General features: G+C 41.8%; 1 protein-coding gene across 2 annotated transcripts in view; it reads left to right on the top strand.

Annotated features, from left to right (window-relative positions):
• DCX (doublecortin) overlaps positions 1-17,615 on the top strand; it is an 88,345-nt gene extending 70,730 nt beyond the window's left edge. The window contains exons 4-6 of one of the 2 annotated variants that reach the window (XM_032475275.1): positions 64-166; positions 2,145-2,267; positions 17,286-17,615. In XM_032475275.1, the coding sequence (XP_032331166.1) occupies positions 64-166; positions 2,145-2,267; positions 17,286-17,443 (384 nt within the window). In that variant the 3' untranslated portion in view covers positions 17,444-17,615. Of the gene's footprint in view, positions 1-63; positions 167-2,144; positions 2,283-17,285 lie in introns of both variants that reach the window. The other variant, XM_032475274.1, reaches the window with a different exon arrangement.
• The last annotated feature ends 1,546 nt before the right edge of the window (positions 17,616-19,161 follow it).

Here is a 19,161-nt window from a genome sequence, read left to right as displayed (position 1 = left end):
TGTTTGAAGTTCATCATCACAAGACCATCAAATATCAATCCAGTGTTTCTGCTTTCTCCGTAGGTAACCTGCCTCCATGATTTCTTTGGTGATGACGATGTGTTTATTGCCTGCGGTCCTGAAAAATTTCGCTATGCTCAGGATGATTTTTCTCTGGATGAAAATGGTAAGGACAACTACTAAATTTTGTTGTTCTCCTTTCTTCTATTCCTTAGGATTTCCATGGGTTCATATAGCCTGGAGAACATCCATGCATGGTCCCTTTCTCCTGTATGTTTAGATACATGAATCACTAAGTGAAAGTTGATTGGCTATCTCAGATGCTCAGCCTCCAAACTCAATAAAACTCACTATTTGCCCCATATTTCTTGAACCATATAGTATGTAATATCATATGGACTTATAGACTCAGTGAGAGCACAGCAAGGAACATTTGGGGTCAGAACTTGGATATTGTATGCATATATATTTTTTTTTTTCTGGTTAACATCCTCCAGCTATTTGGCCCATGTTAATGGTTCCATTTTAGAAATATTTTCCACTGTGTTCTTAGTGTCAGACATTTTCCCTTTTCCCACCTTTTGGTTGCTGCCCCATTCCCCTTGTATTGTGACTCAAGATTCCAGAAGATTATTAATCTCAGGAAGGAGATGAATATCTGCCCATCTCCCTTTGCTTGAGTCCAAGCTCCACGTGTAAGTTCATGGTGAATTAGCTCACACAGCCACAGGGTTAGGATATGATCCTGATGGAAAGACACATTCAAAACATATTTGCCCCCAAAAAACATATTTGCCAATTATGAGGAGTAAAATGTGGGAAAAAACAAATCAAGTTGTACTAATACAGACTTTACAAACACCTCAAGTGGCAGGGACCCTGAACGAGGTGGCATTTCTGCTGTGTTCACTTTGAGAAGAGGCAAATGGCCATAAAATAGCTAAACAAACCCCAGGATGTGTCCAAGTTCCTGTATCTTCTACATCTCCAGCTCTGGACAGTGATCACTAAAGTGTATCAGCCAAAACAAGAAGTAAAACAAACAAAAATGAGTTTTCTGCTTAACTCAGTTTCCTAAACAACTTACTAGACAAGATCCCCTAATCTTTCTGGATAATTTGTATTTTCTAGGTATCTTTAAGTAGAAAGTGACAAGAAGGTGTCCAATGATGAGGCTACCCTCTACCCAGCTGTTGGGTTCCTCTTTGAGCATGACAGCACAAGGTTGGGAAAAGCATAGTGGAAAGAACTCTAGACTGGGACTCAGAAGACCTGGCTGATCACCATTCTTCTGATATTTTCTTGCTTTGTGGCCCTGAGCAAGAGGCTTAAGCTCTTTGTAGTCTCATCAGCAAAATGAGTATAATAATCCTCCTAATACATTAGTACAATCAGTGCCCAAAATTACCATATTAGGGATGCTGAGTGATCTGCATGGAAAGTGTGTTCCCAGTGTGTCAGACTGGGATTGGGGGAGTAGCAGGAACATTTGGCAGACTCTCCCACACACCCACAGGCTCTCTATAAGTTGTGAATGGCAGAGTCACTGCTGGCCCATTTATTCATTAAACCAGCATAATGATAACGTACATTGAAAATCGAACTCTATAGATGTAAGATGGTGGTGGTGGTGGTAGTGCTTATTTATAAAATGACATGACATCCTTACTATGCCTAATACCATACATGGCATGTAATGAATAATAAACAGTAGCTCCCTCCCCCTCCTTTAAATTACACATGAATGTTTCACCTGTGTGGCTACAACCTCTGAGCTGTCAATCTCTTCTCCAAGGAAATTAATTAATTATGTCGACAGGCACTATTCTGAGACATGACTTTGGGTTGTCCAAAAATGATTGAGTTGACTGTTTAATTACGTACCCAAGCTGCTTTTCTACTCCTTCGCTTTTTTCCATAATCTAGGAATTTAAATACCTGGCTTAGCCCAGGTGAATTTTGAAAGTTTCTCCCATGCCTCCCTCTTCAGAACAATTATTCCTTCAAACAATGAAGACCGCCTTATAGTCCTTAGCCATAAGGTGCTTTGACCTTGGTGGTTATTCCAGTTTCCAGAGGTTGGTGATATGCTGAGTCTTGGTTCTCCCCAGCTCTATTAAGCTGTCTGTGTCATTTTCCACCAGAATGCCGAGTCATGAAGGGAAACCCATCAGCCACAGCTGGCCCAAAGGCGTCCCCAACGCCTCAGAAGAGTTCAGCCAAGAGCCCTGGCCCCATGCGCCGGAGCAAGTCTCCAGCTGACTCAGGTAACGACCAAGACGGTGAGTGCTCTTCTCCTAACTGTGCACGCTGACTTCATTTACAGAGGCCAGTACCTTCTGCATGCAGAGGAATGAGTTCCTCATACACCATTGTGTCTCCATGAGACCAATCCTATCAATTCAGAGACTAACCAGTTGACCTTGTTTGGAGTCATGGAGACACAGCTACAACCCCAAATCTGCTCAAGTGGATGCACACCAGAAATCTGGCCTGTTTGCCATGCTTGCTGTAATGCTTATTGTCATGGTTGTCTTCATTGCCATCATTTTCAACATCACCCAGCAAATGCACAGTCAATGAAATAATCAAATCAAACATAAATGTGAAATAGAAAATCAGAATCAAAAACAAGAATATAAAGACAAAAGCTACCCCAACATGTCAACGTAGTGGATGCCCTTGAGCTTCAAGTTTGACTTTGGACATTTTAGAAGTCAAACCAAAAAGCGAAACAAGATAAACTGCATTATTCTCGCAATGAGACAAGGAGGTATAGGCCAGGTTCTGAAAGGATACAAAGAGATTTGTCATAGAGGATTTTATTTAGTGGATAGTGAGTGATCTAAAAAAATGTGGTCTAGGGATCACTGCCAACCCATGAACTATTTATCAACTTGTGACAAGATTAGGTGTTTGTGCCAAATGTAAATAAATCATGCCACTCAGCAAACCATTTACTTCAGCTGACTCTTTTTTCAGAGCATGATTGTATTGATAAAGGCAGCAGTGTGTTGGTTTACTTTTACTTCTTCTAGCCTGAGAGCCTTGGGGCAGAGAGCACAGGCACCCTTTATCACTTCTTCAATTTGAGGCAGCTTGAGTGGCCTATTAGCTTTGAAATGCCCGTTGGCATGGAAAAACAGCCGGTCCTGCTGACCTCACACTACCGTGCATATCAGCAGCAATCTCTTTATTCTCAGGCGGAAGGAACTCAACTGTGAAGAGGCAGCTCGGGCTTTTCATACTTCCATGGCTTTGCACGTTCTCTTCTCCTGCACCTGGAATGCCATCCCTTGAACCCACCACTCTTCTTTGCTTGAAAACTCTATTCATCCTTCGATACCTCAAATAGAAATAGCTGTTCCATTCTCCACGATATCATAGCATGTTATTCATATCTCTGGGGTAATATTCACTGCACTGTGTTGTAATCTATTTATCTGTATGTACTTACTTCCTCAACTAAATACTGGGCAAGGTGTCATGTTCATTCTTCTATCCTCAGTGCTGAGCACAGTGCATGGGTCCTAGTAAGTGCTCAAACAATGCCTGTGGAAGAATAGATGCATAAGAGCATCTGTTTCATCCAGCATGGTACTAGAGACCCAGTAAGAATTATAGGTAATATTTGCTGAAGGAATAAAAATGCATGTGTTTGGTGACATTTTGGCTAAGTGTACAGAACAGCACATGAATCTGCCCAAGCGAATTCATATTACTCAAATGGCAAAGACCTAGGTTTTAACAGTTGGATTGAGAATGAAATTGTTTGTACAGGTTCTAAGCAGGGCCTTGCAAAAAATGGACCTTAAACATTTGATCAAGACTCATGGGGTGGGGGCAGGATATAGCTCAGTGGTAGAGTGCGTGCTTAGCATGCACAAGGTCCTGGGTTCAATCCCCAGTACCTCCATAAATAAATAAATAAACAAACAAACAAACAAACAAACAAACCTAATTACCTCCCTCTCCCCCAAAAAAGTTTTTAAAAAAAGATTCATAAAGTCTGGCAATAATTGCTTAGCTGATCATTTTTCAGAAGTATCACTGGCTATTTCTGGGATCTCTAACCTGTATTACTTAACTCTTCCTATGGAACAAATTACCCTAAAATGTAGTAGCTTAAAACAACAGACATTTCCTATCTCACAGATTCTGTGGGTCAGAAATTCTAGGGTGGCTTAGCAGGGTGGGTCTGTCTGGCTCAGAACCTCTCACATAGTTGAGGTGAAGGTATTAGTAGGGGATATGGTCATCTGAAGGCTCAACTGGGACTGTAGGATCCACTTCCAAGAAGGCTGTTGGCAGTCCTTCCCCTAGACAGTGATTCAATAGAGTGAAAAGAAGATGTAGTGCCTTTTATGATCTGCTTTTCAAAACCACACGCAGTCACTTCTGTTTTAGTCTATTCATTAGTAGCAGTCACTAAGGCCAGCCCACATTCAAGGAGAGGGGAATCAGGCTCCATTTCTTGAAGGGAGGAGTATCAAAGAATTCGTGGACCTATTTTCAAACCACCACATAACCCATTAGTTAGAAATTCTTGTGTGGCAGCAGTTTGAAGTAAATAAATTCTCTTTGCAGACTGTATCCAGTTGGGCTACTCAGCACACATGAACACAACCACCTGTAATTGAACACAGTTTAAACATATGTCAAATAATTGGTCCCCAGCATGCTACCTATAGAATTTCACTTCTAAACAATATGTACTTCTCTGACCTTAAGATATTAGAGACAGAGAAGAAATGCATTAGGACTCAATGGGTATTTGCCAAATTGAAAGGAGTTAGATCCTGATTGAGGCTTAGGCAGGCAAGATCTCCTTCCTTCAGAACTCCCTTGCTGAAGAGAAGGAATGAGGCTGTAGTCACACACACAAGATTAACAAAGTAACTGATTTAAGGTAGGAAAACAGGCCTTTATTTGGCAGATATCAGAATTATAAACACCTCTGTTCCCTACCAATAGAAAATCTAAAGTGGTATATTCAGTAGAGAGAATTTAAATCTTCATTTCAGGTAGTTCATGAATATAAATGAAGTCGAACTGTAGTCTAGTCAGGCTTCATGACAATTTCCAGAATGTTTGAGCTCATCTCAGATGATGTGTTTAGAGCCTCCACATGATTTCAGCCCCAGAGGGTAAAAATGTTCGTGTAACGCAAGCCTGCACATTCCATGGGATTTTAGGGCCAAGTCTAGGGCAGCGTCTCAGTGAATATTCCACGGGGAAAAAGCCAATGTCAGGCAAAACAGTATTTTAGGTAGGGTTTGGATTTGACATACCCACTTTCCCTTTTCTGCCCCTACCTCACTCTGGACCATTCCAAGCTGGGAGGTGTAGGGGCATAGGATATGGAAGAGGAAGAGAGAGAGAGCTAAGAAAACCAAGCTATACCACTTCCCAGATTTGTGACTTGGGACAAGTTTCTTACCTTCTCCAAGGCTTGGTTTCCATTTTGGGTAAGACAGAATTTGCATATCTAGACAAAAATCATTTTCCTTTGTTATCAGTTATTTCCACAGTTGTACAGTAGCTTCCATAGAATCAGAATCAGATAACCCATAAGGATGAGTTATGGACAACGCATAGTTTCACATTAGCATAAATTTCTCCTTACAAACATTAAGAAAGAATTATTTCATAAAGTGTAAAGGTTTTCTGAGCTGTTAGCAAGGCACATACACAAGTTAATATACATTTAACCAAAGAATAATGGTATTGGGTGGGGCTGAAATTTTTTGTTCTTTTCTGGTACATGGTAGTACCACTCTGTTTCCATTCTGTGTTAGTCTGTCTTGGCTCTGAGACTTGTGCACGAATCCACATTTCTTCATTCAACCTGAGTAAAAGGTTGTGGAAGATCAGCCATTTCCAGGGAATTTTAACTACCTTGCTTTGATGGCAAATGAAAGCCAAAAATGTTCCTCTTTAGCCGGGATTCAAACCAAATGAAACATTGGCTCAGTTAAAGGAATGTTTTGATGTTCTAATTCATTAGAAAATATATAATTTTGAACAAGTTTGCTAGATTTTCAAATATATATATATATATATTCCAATTCATGTTTCAGTTAATATCTGGGTTCAGTTTGACTTGAGGTTTAGTAGTAAATTGATGCTATTTGGTCTGTAATTTGTGTCATAATTTGATTCCTTGTTCCTTAGTCCTTAAGTTGTCTCTTTCCTGTTCTGCCCATGAATAAATCAAAATCCTTCTGCTTTATTCCCTTCCAGTTCAATCCCCACTCCTGCCAATATTGAGTTTGCCCCAAATGAAATATCTGTTGCTAAGCCTTAAACTCGAGTTAAGGAAGGATTTGATTGTCTGTATAATATTGCTATAAGGAACTCTCATTCTCACTGGGCAGAGCTGATGGACTCTTAGAATCCAAGTCCCATTAGCCAAGTTTGTCTTAAAGTAGGGCAAGGGACTGTGTGGTAAGCAGACGAAACCTGAGCCCAGAAGGCTCCTATGGGATGTTTGAAGAAAGTTTGTGCAGTGTCCCATTTTGATTAACCCAGGACTTGCCATTTTGATGGGCAAAGGTAAGCCTGGCTTCAAAACTAAAGGAAGACATTTCTCTGTGTGTCTCTATTTTCCATTTTAGCCATTAATTTGTTAATTTTTCTCTTTATGCAACTACCCCCAAGTTGAATTGAATTGAAAGGACAAAATCAGCTAGTTACTGGGAAGGAATCTTTTCTTTTTCTTTCTTTCTTTTTTCAAAGGAGCCTCCAAGGAAGCTAATAACCCACCGTGGTAGGCTGAGGGGATTGTAATGTGATAATTAGTTTGCTATTCTTCAACAGTAAGTCATTGTTGTAGCAACCCAATGTTCTCCACCCTCCTTCCCCCAGCCTATGTGCACTGATTCCTGAAAGTCAAATCTTCCCTGTTCCCAATCTCCCAAGAACAAATGTCTTCTCTACCCAAATATACAGCTTTTGAAAGAGGAGGTCAAGGGCCACAGAACAGCCGGACACCCCCAGGGGAGTGTCCGTGGGAGAACTGTATCCTGGATCTCCTTCTCATCTGAACCAAACAGGCTGCTTGGGGTTGTGTAAGATGGAGGGACCTGGCTGTTCTGACCTTCCTGAATATGACTGTCTAGACCAGCTCTGTCCAATAAAAATATAATGCAGGCCACAAATGCAAACCTCATATGTAATTTTAAATTTTCTAGTAGCCCAAGTTAAGTTCAAAGAAACAAGTGAAATTAACTTTGATAATATATTTTATTTTACTCAATACATCCAAAATAATATTATTTCAACATGTGTTCAATGTAAGAAATTGTTAATGAGCTATTTTATGTTCATTGAAGTTGGACTGTATTTTACACTTGCACATCTCAAGTCTGACCAGCCACACTTAAAGTGCTCAATAGCCATATGTGACTAGTGGCTACTGTATTAGACAGCACCATACCTTTCCTTTGCATCTGAGAGAAGTTCAAGAGAATGATCTTTTACATGAATTAAATACTCTGCACTTTGCAAAATATTTTCAAATCCGTCACCTCAGTTGTCACTCATAACAGCATCATGAATTAAGTTGGGAAAAGAAGATTATCCACTTGTTTGTTTTTTTGTTTTAGGTTGGGGAACTAAGATATAAAGAGGTTCAGTAAATCTTGTGGTCTTCCCAATGTCTATCTAGTATCCAAGAACCAGAGGCCAGCCTCCTGGCTTCCAGGCAGGCAATCTTTGCATTGTTCTTAAGGCAGGGTTTGGGTGCTCCAGAGTGGTGAACAGAAAGTCTCTGTTGGATGGTCCTGGCTTCTCTGCTTCCTTCCACCTCCCCCCACCTCCAGGCGAGGGATGTGGGGAAGCAGGGGGGTGGGTGGTATCTGTGTCATTCTCTTTGTGCTGCATAGAGCACAGCCATGAGTAATTAAGCGCCTTTGTTTCCAGTGCCCAGTCCTAGACACTCCGCAGCTCCCCTACTGTAAATCCAAGGAGAAATGGTGCCCTTGGCAAAGCTATGGGAAGAGAAAAACTTCCCTTGCCCCTTGCCCCTTCCCCCATTCTGATTCTTTCTAAAACCACAGCTTTTGTCTAGTTTAAGTGGAAGAACTATCCTATCTCTAAGGCAACTTTTCCATTGTCACAACAGAGCCATGCAGGAAATGGTTGGAGCAAGCAGTATAATGGGGGTCACTGAGCACTCCACAGGGCATGGGATGAGGGGGTGTTAACCCATTTCCCTGTAATAGGAGTCCTAGCAGCCTGCTTCAGCCTGGGACTTGTGTTTAAGTACAGCTGACTCTCCAAGGCTTTGGTGGAGTACCTAGTAGTGCTAGGTGCTATAAGGAAAAGGAACGATAACATTGTCACCAAGAAGCTTTTAGTTTATTTGGGGATCCAGTATACATATAAATTTAACAAACCATTTTATTTACAAACACTTATATAGTTCGTATGTGCCAAGCAACCATTCTATTCACTGTACATATATTAACTGACTTAATCTTTACAACCTTATGAGGTAGGCACTACTAGCCCCATTGTGCAAATGAGGAAACAAGGGCGTAGAGGTTAAGTGACCTACCCAAGATCACGCAGCTAGTGAGTGGTAGAGCTGGGATTTGAACCCAGGCAATTTAATTCCACAGTTCACAATTTAACCGTTGCACTGTGATGCTAAATAAGAGTTAAAGATAATGATTTGTTTAAATGCCAAGTGCATGAGAGATACAGGCAGTAGGTGCTATAGAAAGTATTGGAGTTCATGGGAAAGAGCATTCATGGGGGAGTCTAGGATGCTAAGGGAAGTCTTCCTGGAAGAACTGGGGCTTGAAGGAGGATTTGATTTCAATTGATAAGGAAATGGATATTTCTGGCAGCAGAGAAGGCATGAACAAAAGAGCAGAGGTAGTGACCAATATGGCATATCCAGGTACAGAGAGGCAGATGTGAAATCTACATCTTCAGCCCCAACCTTCCTTCTGGATGTTAGTGACATGAATGACTACCAGACAATTCTGCACATATGTACCAAATGCAGTGGATCTAAAAATCAAAAATATTTCCTCCCCTCAACTCCCTAACAATAGAATCAATTCTATTCTGTTACCAAGTCCAAACTCGTTCTGCTCACTGCACGACAGGCCAATAAATCGGGAGATGAGGTGTTGGGGCAAGGAATAACGACTTTATTCAGAAAGCCAGCAGACTGAGAAGATGGCAGACTAATGTCCTGGAGAATCATCTTCCCCAAGTCAGAATTCAGGCTCCTTTTATACTAAAAAGGGGAAGGTTGGTTGTTGCAAACTTCTTGGTGTTAGAATCCTTTGTTCTTGCAGCTGTCCACGTGGGTCAAGTCATGGTGTCCCTGTAAACCTCCAACAAAATAAATGTTATTTTCTATTCTGCAACTTGTTATCTTTATAGGAATGAAAAAGTGTTAATATCCTTAAAGGTCAGAGCCTTGAGAATAGGTTTTCCTGTATATTTCAGGCTGTAGGTAACATTCTTTTACAAAAGGTACAGAACCAGCACGTCTAAGCTCAGGAAACAGAGCCTAGGGGTAAAGCCAAAGGAACAGATCTAACATGAAGTCAGATTTGTTCTTCCCTATTACAATTCTATTCCCCAGACCCAACACCTCCACATTATCTTTGACTCTTCCCACTCTTCAATCCTTCATGTCCGCCACATGCTATTGCTGCTGTTGTTGTTGCTGAACCTTTGAAACATCTGCACATTTCTCACATAGAAGTCCCTTCCTTTCTGTCATCACCTGCTGCCTGGATTACTCAACAGACTCCTATGTAGTGTCTCTGCTTCACATCTCCGTCCACTTATGCATCTGGTGTGGTGCCACCACATTTCTCATCCTAAAACATTGCCATCATGTTACTTTCCTGCTCCAACACGTTCAGTTGTTCCACTCAGAGTTCATTGACTGCCACCGCCTCCACGGTACTGCTGAGAGATTGAAAAGAGTGAGGAGCCGAGGGCTTGGTTTTTAGGAGCACAAGAAAATGCAAAAACCAGAAGTAATGGACTTCATGCAGGAAAACTTCAGTCATCTGAATGCCTGACCTGCTAGCCAAAGAGTTAGTTCTCAGCCTCTTTTGGTTAATAAATCATCCCTTGTGGAAGGGGATTTCCTAATTCAGTGCTGCAATTCCTTCCATTTCTAGTAGTGGCAGTAGTAATATCAGTATAAGATGGCATTATTGAGCCCTCCCTGTGTGCTAAGGCACCTAGCTAAGCATTTGATATATGTCATGTAATCCTCAAAATAACAATAATTGAGATATGCACTATTTTGTTTTATTTTTTAATTGAAGTATAATCAGTTAACAATGTTGTGTCAATTTCTGGTGTACAGCATAATGTTTTGTCATACATATACATACATATATTCCTTTTCATATTCTTTTTCATTATACACCATTACAAGGTATTGAATATAGTTCCCTGTAGTATACAGAAGAAACTTATTGTTTACCTATTTTATATATAGTAGTGTCTATCTGCAGATCTCCAACTCCCAATTTATCCCTTCCCACTCTCTTCCGCCCCCGCCCCAGGTAACCATAAGTTTGTTCTCTATGTCTGTGAGTCTGTTTCTGTTTTGTAAATAAGTTCATTTGTGTCATTTTTTTAGATTCCACAGAGATATGCATTATTTTGATTCAAATGTTACAGATGAGGAAACAGACCTACAGAAGGCAGATTACAGCTGAGGTCACACATCTAGGAAATGGCTAAGCCAGGGTTTAAAACCCTGACTTATTAACCAAAGCGTACATACTTTCCATAAATTAAGAGCAGTGTCATTTGTTTTAGTTCCTGCCCCAGAAAACCGGTAGTGAGTGTTGACAACGGGCTTGTTCCACCCAAAACATGTTCTCAGTGGAACAACCTTTAACTGGAAATAAAAGTTGTCAGCATTATCAAGCCTGAGAAAACAATCCTGGCATGTCCATCAGCCTTTTTACAGATGTCCTCTCCTTGAGGGAAATTGATCTCTTACTACTCTGCCTTGTTTAAAAGATTCACCACTGCATGCTGTCCAATACTCTGTAAGGAATAGATTTAAAATTCAAATTCCAACTTTTTAAGTTATAGTTTCCCACAACCTATGATTGAATTTGGCCTGATAACCAGCCCTATGATCAAATCAGGAAAGAACTCTTCTTGAGCCCTTAGTTCTTACTTCCCTGTTGGATGAGTCTGGGGAGAGGGATAAAAGCTTTTTCACTGAGCAGAAATAATTAGCCAAACCAATCCCCACACCCTGCCCAAGGGCTCTTTGGAATGAATGTGTGAAAACCACAGGCTGTCTCTTGGCCTTGTTCTGAAGTAAGCTGAAACCACCTTGGTTCTACTTGGATGGCCTTCCAGAAAAACTCCCCGTATACGAAGAGAGAAAACACAGTGTCTTTGGACTGGAATGAAGAAATGCTTAAAACATCTCAATATGAGAAAAAAATGAGGAAGTGGCTGAATTGTGTATTGAGATCTGCAAGGCATTAGAGAATTAGAGAAGATGAGACAGAGAACTAATCACTAAAAGATCACGTTGGGGGGTATGTGATGTGCTGACTTTGAGGGAATTTTGAAATGAATCTGTGAGCAGATCCTCAAGGCCACCATCCATTGAGGACAAGAAGTTTATGCCCTTTAAGAAAGTCTTGCTCTCTCTGAACCTCTATATCCTTGTGATTAAAAGAAGACCCGTAATTCCTGGCTGCATCTCTTGGGGTTATCAGGAGAATCATGTGAGTTCATATATGGTACAATGCTTTGAAAACAATTGTAGAAATACAACTGCAATTATTAAGGTGGCTCTAAAATTATTGTCATGGCTTTTTGGGTAGATGGGGTTATTTATTTTCAGTGAGCAATATTTCAAAATAGACATCAAACCCAAACCAGTAGACTTGATTTTGAGTTGAGCTCTAGTGTTGGGATTAAATTGGGAGGGAAAAGCCAGAGCAAAGTGAGTGAAATGAGTGTCAAATCAGTTTGGTCTCCAGTCAAAGGATGAATGAAAAGCATATGTCAAACTGGCCCTTTTCTTCCTGTGTCATTCTGGCCATGTGAACTTGAACCTAGAACATATAATAACTTGTCTAACTCACTGCCCAGACAGTTTTTTAATTGCTGTACCTGGGGCTACTTATACCCACCTTACACAGAGTTGCATCCTGATTTCCAGGGATCCGTCCAGCCTCCAGACAAGGGAATCTCTAATCTAAGAGCTCAGTGTCAACTCTGCCAGGCTGCTGACCATCCTCTGCCCTTGGCCACCCATGCCAGAAACTGAACTTTCTCCTTGTTCTTTGGGGACTGACTCCCTCTACCTTATTCCTCACTCCTGGGAACCTCTGTTCCCCCATACATTTAAATTCCTGTAAATCTAGTTAAGTCAGCCTGGTTACCTTCCCAGCCATCTTTTGTTGAGTCTTGTCCTGTTGCATTCTGATGGAGGCAAGGGTTTAAATACAAGCACTGGGGAATGGGCAAGCAGAATCATTCAGAGAAGCTAGTGAGCCAAGACTGTGCCAGGCCAAGCTTGGCAGTTGTGCTGCACAGTGGAAGGGAGTGACAGAGAGAGCACAGATACCATCCTCCCAGAGGGCTCTGCGGCATGAGGGTAGTTGCATGCCATGCTGGCTGCTCTGTCTGCCATTGCTTCATGACATTGTCTATGAAACCTGGCTGGTGAGGTGAACAAAACTAGCTCTTGTAATCACTTTCTAATCTTTGTCAAAGAGGATAAAAGCCTAGAAGATAGACATAAGCTCTGCTATCTGCTTCTACCTGCTCCTATTTCTTTCTTTAATTCTCTGCCGCAATTCTTCTCTCTCTTTCCTATCTGCCCCCCCATCAGAAAGTTGTCATAGGAAGGAATCCCAGAAGCAAATCATGTAAAAAGGAGGAGCAATGTAGCAAAAACTGAAAACAAACCAAAACACACATAGGCTTTGGAACCAGAGAGACCTGTGTTCAAATCTTGACTTTGCTATACTCCTAACTGGAGCAAGCCTCTGTTTCCCCATCAGAAATAAGAATACAACTAAATGAGGCTGTGTGTGTGTGTATGTGTGTGAGAGAGAGAGACAGAGACAGAGACAGAGACAGAGAGAATGAGAGAAGAGTGCCTGGCTTCTCATAGACACCCAATAAACATTATTATCCTGGTTTTTATTGATTAATTGATGAGATGGTCTAGGAGATTGAAAACTTCCTGATGTACCTCATTGTAGAGGGGGTGGAAATGAACTGTACAATGAGAAGAAAGGAAAGAAAGGACTGGACTAAGAGTAAATAAAAGGTGACAACAGTGAGGCAGTGCTGTGTTCTGAGGAGGGCAGTGAGGAAGACAGGCAAGTAAAAGAGGGTGAAGACTCCCCCTATACATTCTCAAATTGCAGCTGAGAAATGGAAGCTCGGAGAGAGGAGCTAAAGATGTTTAGTAAAGCAGAAGAAAGGAAAATGAGGAATATCAAGCTGGTGTTATTTCTAATCACTCTCAAAATGAACTGTGACAGCCTTCCATGTGGATTTGCCAATCTGAGACGATGCACAGTTTGTCAGACCCTATTTTCATCTTTTCCTGCTACTTCTTCTACTTGACATTTATGTGAATTGGCTTCAGAATCCACATCAAATGGCACCCTCCCAGACTTTCCCCCCACAGAAGCCATAGAAATGCATATATGAATATATTTTTATCTGGTCTGTAAATGTAGGCGCTCTTTCAGCTTGTGAGGAATTGACATTTGCCTTGGACATGTCAACATTTTCTCGTTTCTCTGTGTCCATCTTTGGGTTTGATTCCATCAGGGAAGTCCAAGAAAGTGCATTTTTCAACAATGTAGTGAGTGGTAGTTGAATGGTTAGAAACTGATTTTCAAAATGCTTGTTGAATGTTGATGGTAAAATTAAGTCCTTTACTTACAGGTAGCTTAAGATTGATTAGCTGGCAGAGTGGCAGTGGAACATATGTAAACACAGAGATACAGAAAATATAGAGAGAGATATACCTGGAATATGTATTTTTGTAATACCCCTAAAGTTTGGGGTGAGAGAGTTACAGAGGATACTGAGGAAAAAAAACCTAGAAATTGCAAAAGAAACCTGTAGGTACAGATCTCTGGCCAATAGGTAGAAGGTGGCTCACATATAGACGTGCTGTGGTTAACAGTCTTAACATTTTGGCAAGACCAGTGGGCTCATTCTCAGTTAGATAAGAAGCTAGATAAGAGGGTAGATGAAAAAGGCAGTCTTCCCATTGGAAGTACAGCAGCCATCCCTTTGTAGCATGACTGACAACTGCTGGGAAGCCAGAATCTGTCATTGACAAAGGATGCAGCCACCATGTGGAACAAAGTGCCAGCACTTACCTGGGGACTGTTAGGCTTCCTGGCTGAGGTCAAGACTTCCATGATGTCAGCTCACAATAATCACCAAGATGGCTCTCTGTCTTGAATACAAGGGGCAAGGTCCTGCTTGGAGACCCTCAGGTTCTGTAGGTGGTCTAGCAATCCTTCCTTTTCCTGCAGAGTAATTGACTACTTTGCCTTACTGTGGCTTCACAGACTCTTGCCTTTCCCAAAGTGCTTCCTTTATTCACCAGAAATCCTAGTGCCCTGGCAAAGCCTAGCTCCCACAGTCTCTGAGCTGTTTGGCACAGGTCGTGTTCCTCTTTGGGTGGCTTATGTGCTATGTGCACATAACACTCTAAGCTTGTCTGGCCTCTAGGTCTCTGTCTTCCACCTTATTCCTTTGCTCCCTTCCCAGTCCTTAACTTTAAGCCATCACCACCCCTCAGCTGGATGAATGCCTTGTCTTCTAACCAATCTCTTTGTTTCTACTCTTACCCCACCCCACCCCAGTCTTACCACAGCAACCGGAGTAATAGATTTTAAATGCAAATCTGATGGTATCACTCCCAGATTTCTTTCACAGATCAAACCCAAAGTTCACAAAAGTCCCCACGAAAGGCCCCCAGGGTCTGGTCTTTATCCTCTTCTCCAGTCTCTTCTCTAAGAACTCACTGCTGGCATCCTATGCTTGAGCCATTTGGAACTATTTGCACTTCTCTAAACAGACTGTATTCTTTCACACCTCCATGTCTTTGCTCTACTGGTGTAATTCTCAAGTCTTGAATACCTCTTCTACCCTTCTCTGCCTAACTGGCTCCAATTTATCTTTTTTTAATGGCTTTATTGAGATGGAATTCACATAACAAACAATTCACTCATTTAGAATGTACAAGTCACTGGATTTTAGTTTAGCCACAGAGTTACACAACAATCACCACTATCTAATGCCAGAACATCTTTATCCTCCTACAAGAAACCCTGTACCTATGAGCAGACCCTCTCCAATTCCCCCCCACCTGACTCCTCCCTGCCCTCTGCTGACCAGCCCCTGGCAACCACTGATCTACTTTCAGTCTTTATAGATTTGTCTATTCCAGAGTCATCCTTCAAGATTTTTTCAGGTATTGCCTCCTCTTGTTTGCCTCCTTGTCCCCTGATTCCAAAGCCTCTCCTCTGGGATCCAGTAATATCCCTTGTATGGCTCTGTCATGGTCCACGGATCCACTGTATTCTTGATCCACTGTATTCTTACCTCCCTCCTCACTGGAAGTGACTTACTCATCTCTGACACTCCAACGTCTAATTCCTGACCTAGCTTAGAGAAAGGACTCTGTAACTACTGGATTATTGAATGAATGACTTCCCAGAAGCCCTGACAAGGGGAAAGGCCTCTCAGTGAGTGGGTTAGAGATGAGCGGATGCACAGGCAAAGCCAGATGGTAGATGCCTAAGTGCCCATTTTTCAGCTCACTTGCACTTGGATCAACTCAGCAACCACCACACTGATGTCCCTTTCATCTCTACAGTTGATATGTAGGTTCCAGAAGCTAGGGAAACATTACCATAAGTGGTGCAGAGGAAAGCTATCCTCAGGAAATATTCATGATATACCAGTTTAAGCTTTACCTGTGGGACTAACAGCAACACTTTCAGGCCATCTTTCTCCGTAACTTTTTCAATTTCCTATTATCTCTCTTTCCCTCTCTCTCTCTCCCTTCCTCTTGTCTTCCCTTCCTCCTTCATTCTCTTCTCCTCCCTTCCATCCTCTCCCCATCCACCCCCCAACACCCTTGGCATATTTGCCTTTATTTTTAAAATACATTTCAGAATATCTGTTTAACCATGTAAATCTTTAGATTTTAAAAGAAATTGATTTTAACATGAGACGTCTAAACATGAACCTACTTTGAAAGCTGTTTAATTGTTCCATTTCAATGCCCCACATTTTTCTTTTTACATGATTGGCTCTTTTAAAAAAAATATCAACAAGGGAATAGAAAACAATTTGCAAACAGAATGGAATCTGAAGATGTTAAATACTAAACCACTTCATTGTCAGCATTTTACTGACTAGAGACAAAGAAAAGGGTGCCCTCTGACTCTGGCCACTGTCATCCTCTCCTGTCTCTATATCTTTTCCCTGATTTCAAACTTCCTCATTCTTCTTTCCCTCGAGAATCCTTTACCCTCTCTTTTTTGTCTCCCCTCTCCTCCACTCCTGATCTCTTTCTCTTCCTCTTTTTTGATTCTCTCTTCTGCCCATTTTTCTATATGAGCCTCTCTTTATGTTTCACACTGTTTCTCCTCCACTTTCTTTTTCATTCTTCTTCCTAATTAGCCCCCTCTTTTTTTCCTTCTGTTCTTTTCATCCAGAATGAGGTAGGAAAGAGAGAGTGGAGGGGAAGGTGAGCAGGAAAAGGGTGGAGGGGGAGAGACAGACAATGGGGCTGTCCTGCAGTTGCCACATCATCTGCCACCAAAGAGGATATGTCCTGGCTGGAATCACTCCTACTGCTTCCCCTTTAAGGTCAGGCACATAACCCCTCTGTGTCTCACTTTGGTCTCACTTATAAAATTGAAACAAAATCATATGATCCCAGACTACCTCCCAGAGATGTTGCTAGGGTCAAACTTGGGAATGAATATGAAAAAGGTTTGAAAAGAACCAGACCCCTGTAATTGGAAGCACTCAGGGGAAAGGGTGGGTGGATTACCGCCGTGCACTGCGCGAGGATCTAATTAACTGAGGATTGTAGTTCTTGCCTTTCTGAGGAATGTGTTTCTTTTCACCTTTGTTCTACTCATCAAATCACTTGGTTGTCTGTGTACCTCGTTTGAATGTTCTTAGTGTCTTCGGAGGGGAAGGATAACGTGTTCCTTTGTATGCTGTTGATTTTTATCCCTTCCTTTTCTCTTGCCTTGGGCTAGCAAACGGAACCTCCAGCAGCCAGCTCTCTACCCCCAAGTCTAAGCAGTCTCCCATCTCTACGCCCACCAGTCCTGGCAGCCTCCGGAAGCACAAGGTATTATGTCTCTTATACCTTACTAAAGCCCTTTGCACTTGGACTTTTTTGAATGGCTGGTGAGGGTTTTCTCTTCCATTTACCTCAACAGCACATCAAGGCCAGAATTTCCCTTCATCTGGTCCAATAGCTTGAAGCCCTGGGAATCCCAGCAGGGGCCAAGCTTCCAGTCCCTTTTATTTATTCTTCTGATGCCCAGTTTATTTAATTCTGATTCTATTTAACTAAAAGGAAGAGGTACCAAGGGCCCAAATACCCATTCTGAGCTTGGTGTCACCAAATGACAGCTCAGGGGGTGAGTTGAGCACTTGTTCCTCCAATTCAGAGGCATGGCAAAGAGAGCATCGAGGGCAGCTTATGTCCTCAGGCTCCAGTAAATGACGGAAAGAAAGTTAACCCAAAGTTACTCCCTTTAAATTCATGGGACATCAAAATATGAACGGACCCTAGTTTCATTGTGTATTCTTCATTACTGGACAGTATAGGAAGAGAGGACATATATACATTGCATTGTCCCTGTGCACCATTTACACCTCTAAGTTATCCCAAATACATATATCCTTAAAATAACAGATGTGAATAAATTCTCTGCCTCCACTTTCCAAACCGATTCCCACCCAGAAATCTCTTCTGTATAGAAAATCTGGAGTGGCCACTGCCTTGAACCTCATCTCTGAGGTGGTGTGAATGTGACTTCTGCTCTGATTACCACACCCTAGAGCAGCTTCCTCCAGGATTCTCTTGTCTTCTCCTGGTTCACAAGACAGCATGAGGAGAAAGGCAAAAAGTCGCCAATGTGCCCAACTCCATCACAAAACCATAGATGGTCAAACCTAGAAGAGATCTTAGATGGAGATAAACTAGTTTCATTTGATTCTCTCAATAATTTGGTGAGATTGATATTTTACAGATAAGAAAACTGAGACCCAGAACAGTGAAGTTACTTTCTATGATGACATAGCTAGGTAGTAGCAGACTTAAGACCGGCACCCAGGTGACCACCAGCCGGTTTATTCTAGCTCATGAAAGCTGATTGTGTACATAGCTTCCCAACTGTGTGTTCGGTGACATCATGTTGCTAACCAGAACTCAACCATGATGGGAATATTTACACCATCGAAATCAGCAAATACTGCAAATTAAGGTTGTCGTTTTCTCCAATAGAAAGTCGGTTGTTACACATTTAACAGTGCATCAGTGCCTGGCACCCATTTTCATTTCCTTTTCTCTACATCAGGATTTCAATTTCCTGGTTAATCTGACCATTATCTACTCCATCATTCCTAATGCCCATTCCATTTCTTTGATGACTCCTTTAACCTCTGGTACTGACCCTGACCAGAACCTTCTAATTGTCCTGCTGAGCTATTTGATTTCTCCAAAGGAGGGTCTGCTGAACTGTCTGTGTATAACCAATCTTACCCAGAGATTGTGAGATGGATGAAAATTGTTTTTGCAGTCAGCTTTCAGACATTCTTCCCAGCAGCAAAGCTTGTTAATGTAGACGTTCCAAGACAGGGAGGAGCTCCAACTTCTGTTGTTCTCTCCACACGGAACCTCCTATGGATGCTACATTGTTTCTTCCTGTGTCTTTGCCGTGTGCATCTTTGCCCTTACTTTCCTTCTGGGAAGTGTGACCTACCCCAGCACCTTCCACCAGTGCCTTCCCCAAAGGGCTGGGGCAAGTCTGGGCATTTATTCTGTCTGCACACTTGAGTCATTCCGCTTTTCAACTGACATGTTCAGTTCATTTAGGTTGAGGCCCCACCATCCGTAACCCA

Source organism: Camelus ferus, chromosome X (genome assembly GCF_009834535.1).
Source record: "Camelus ferus isolate YT-003-E chromosome X, BCGSAC_Cfer_1.0, whole genome shotgun sequence".
NCBI classification, from domain to species: Eukaryota; Metazoa; Chordata; class Mammalia; order Artiodactyla; family Camelidae; genus Camelus; species Camelus ferus.
Note: the sequence above shows the minus strand (reverse complement) of the source record. Positions and strands in the feature narration are given on the sequence as shown.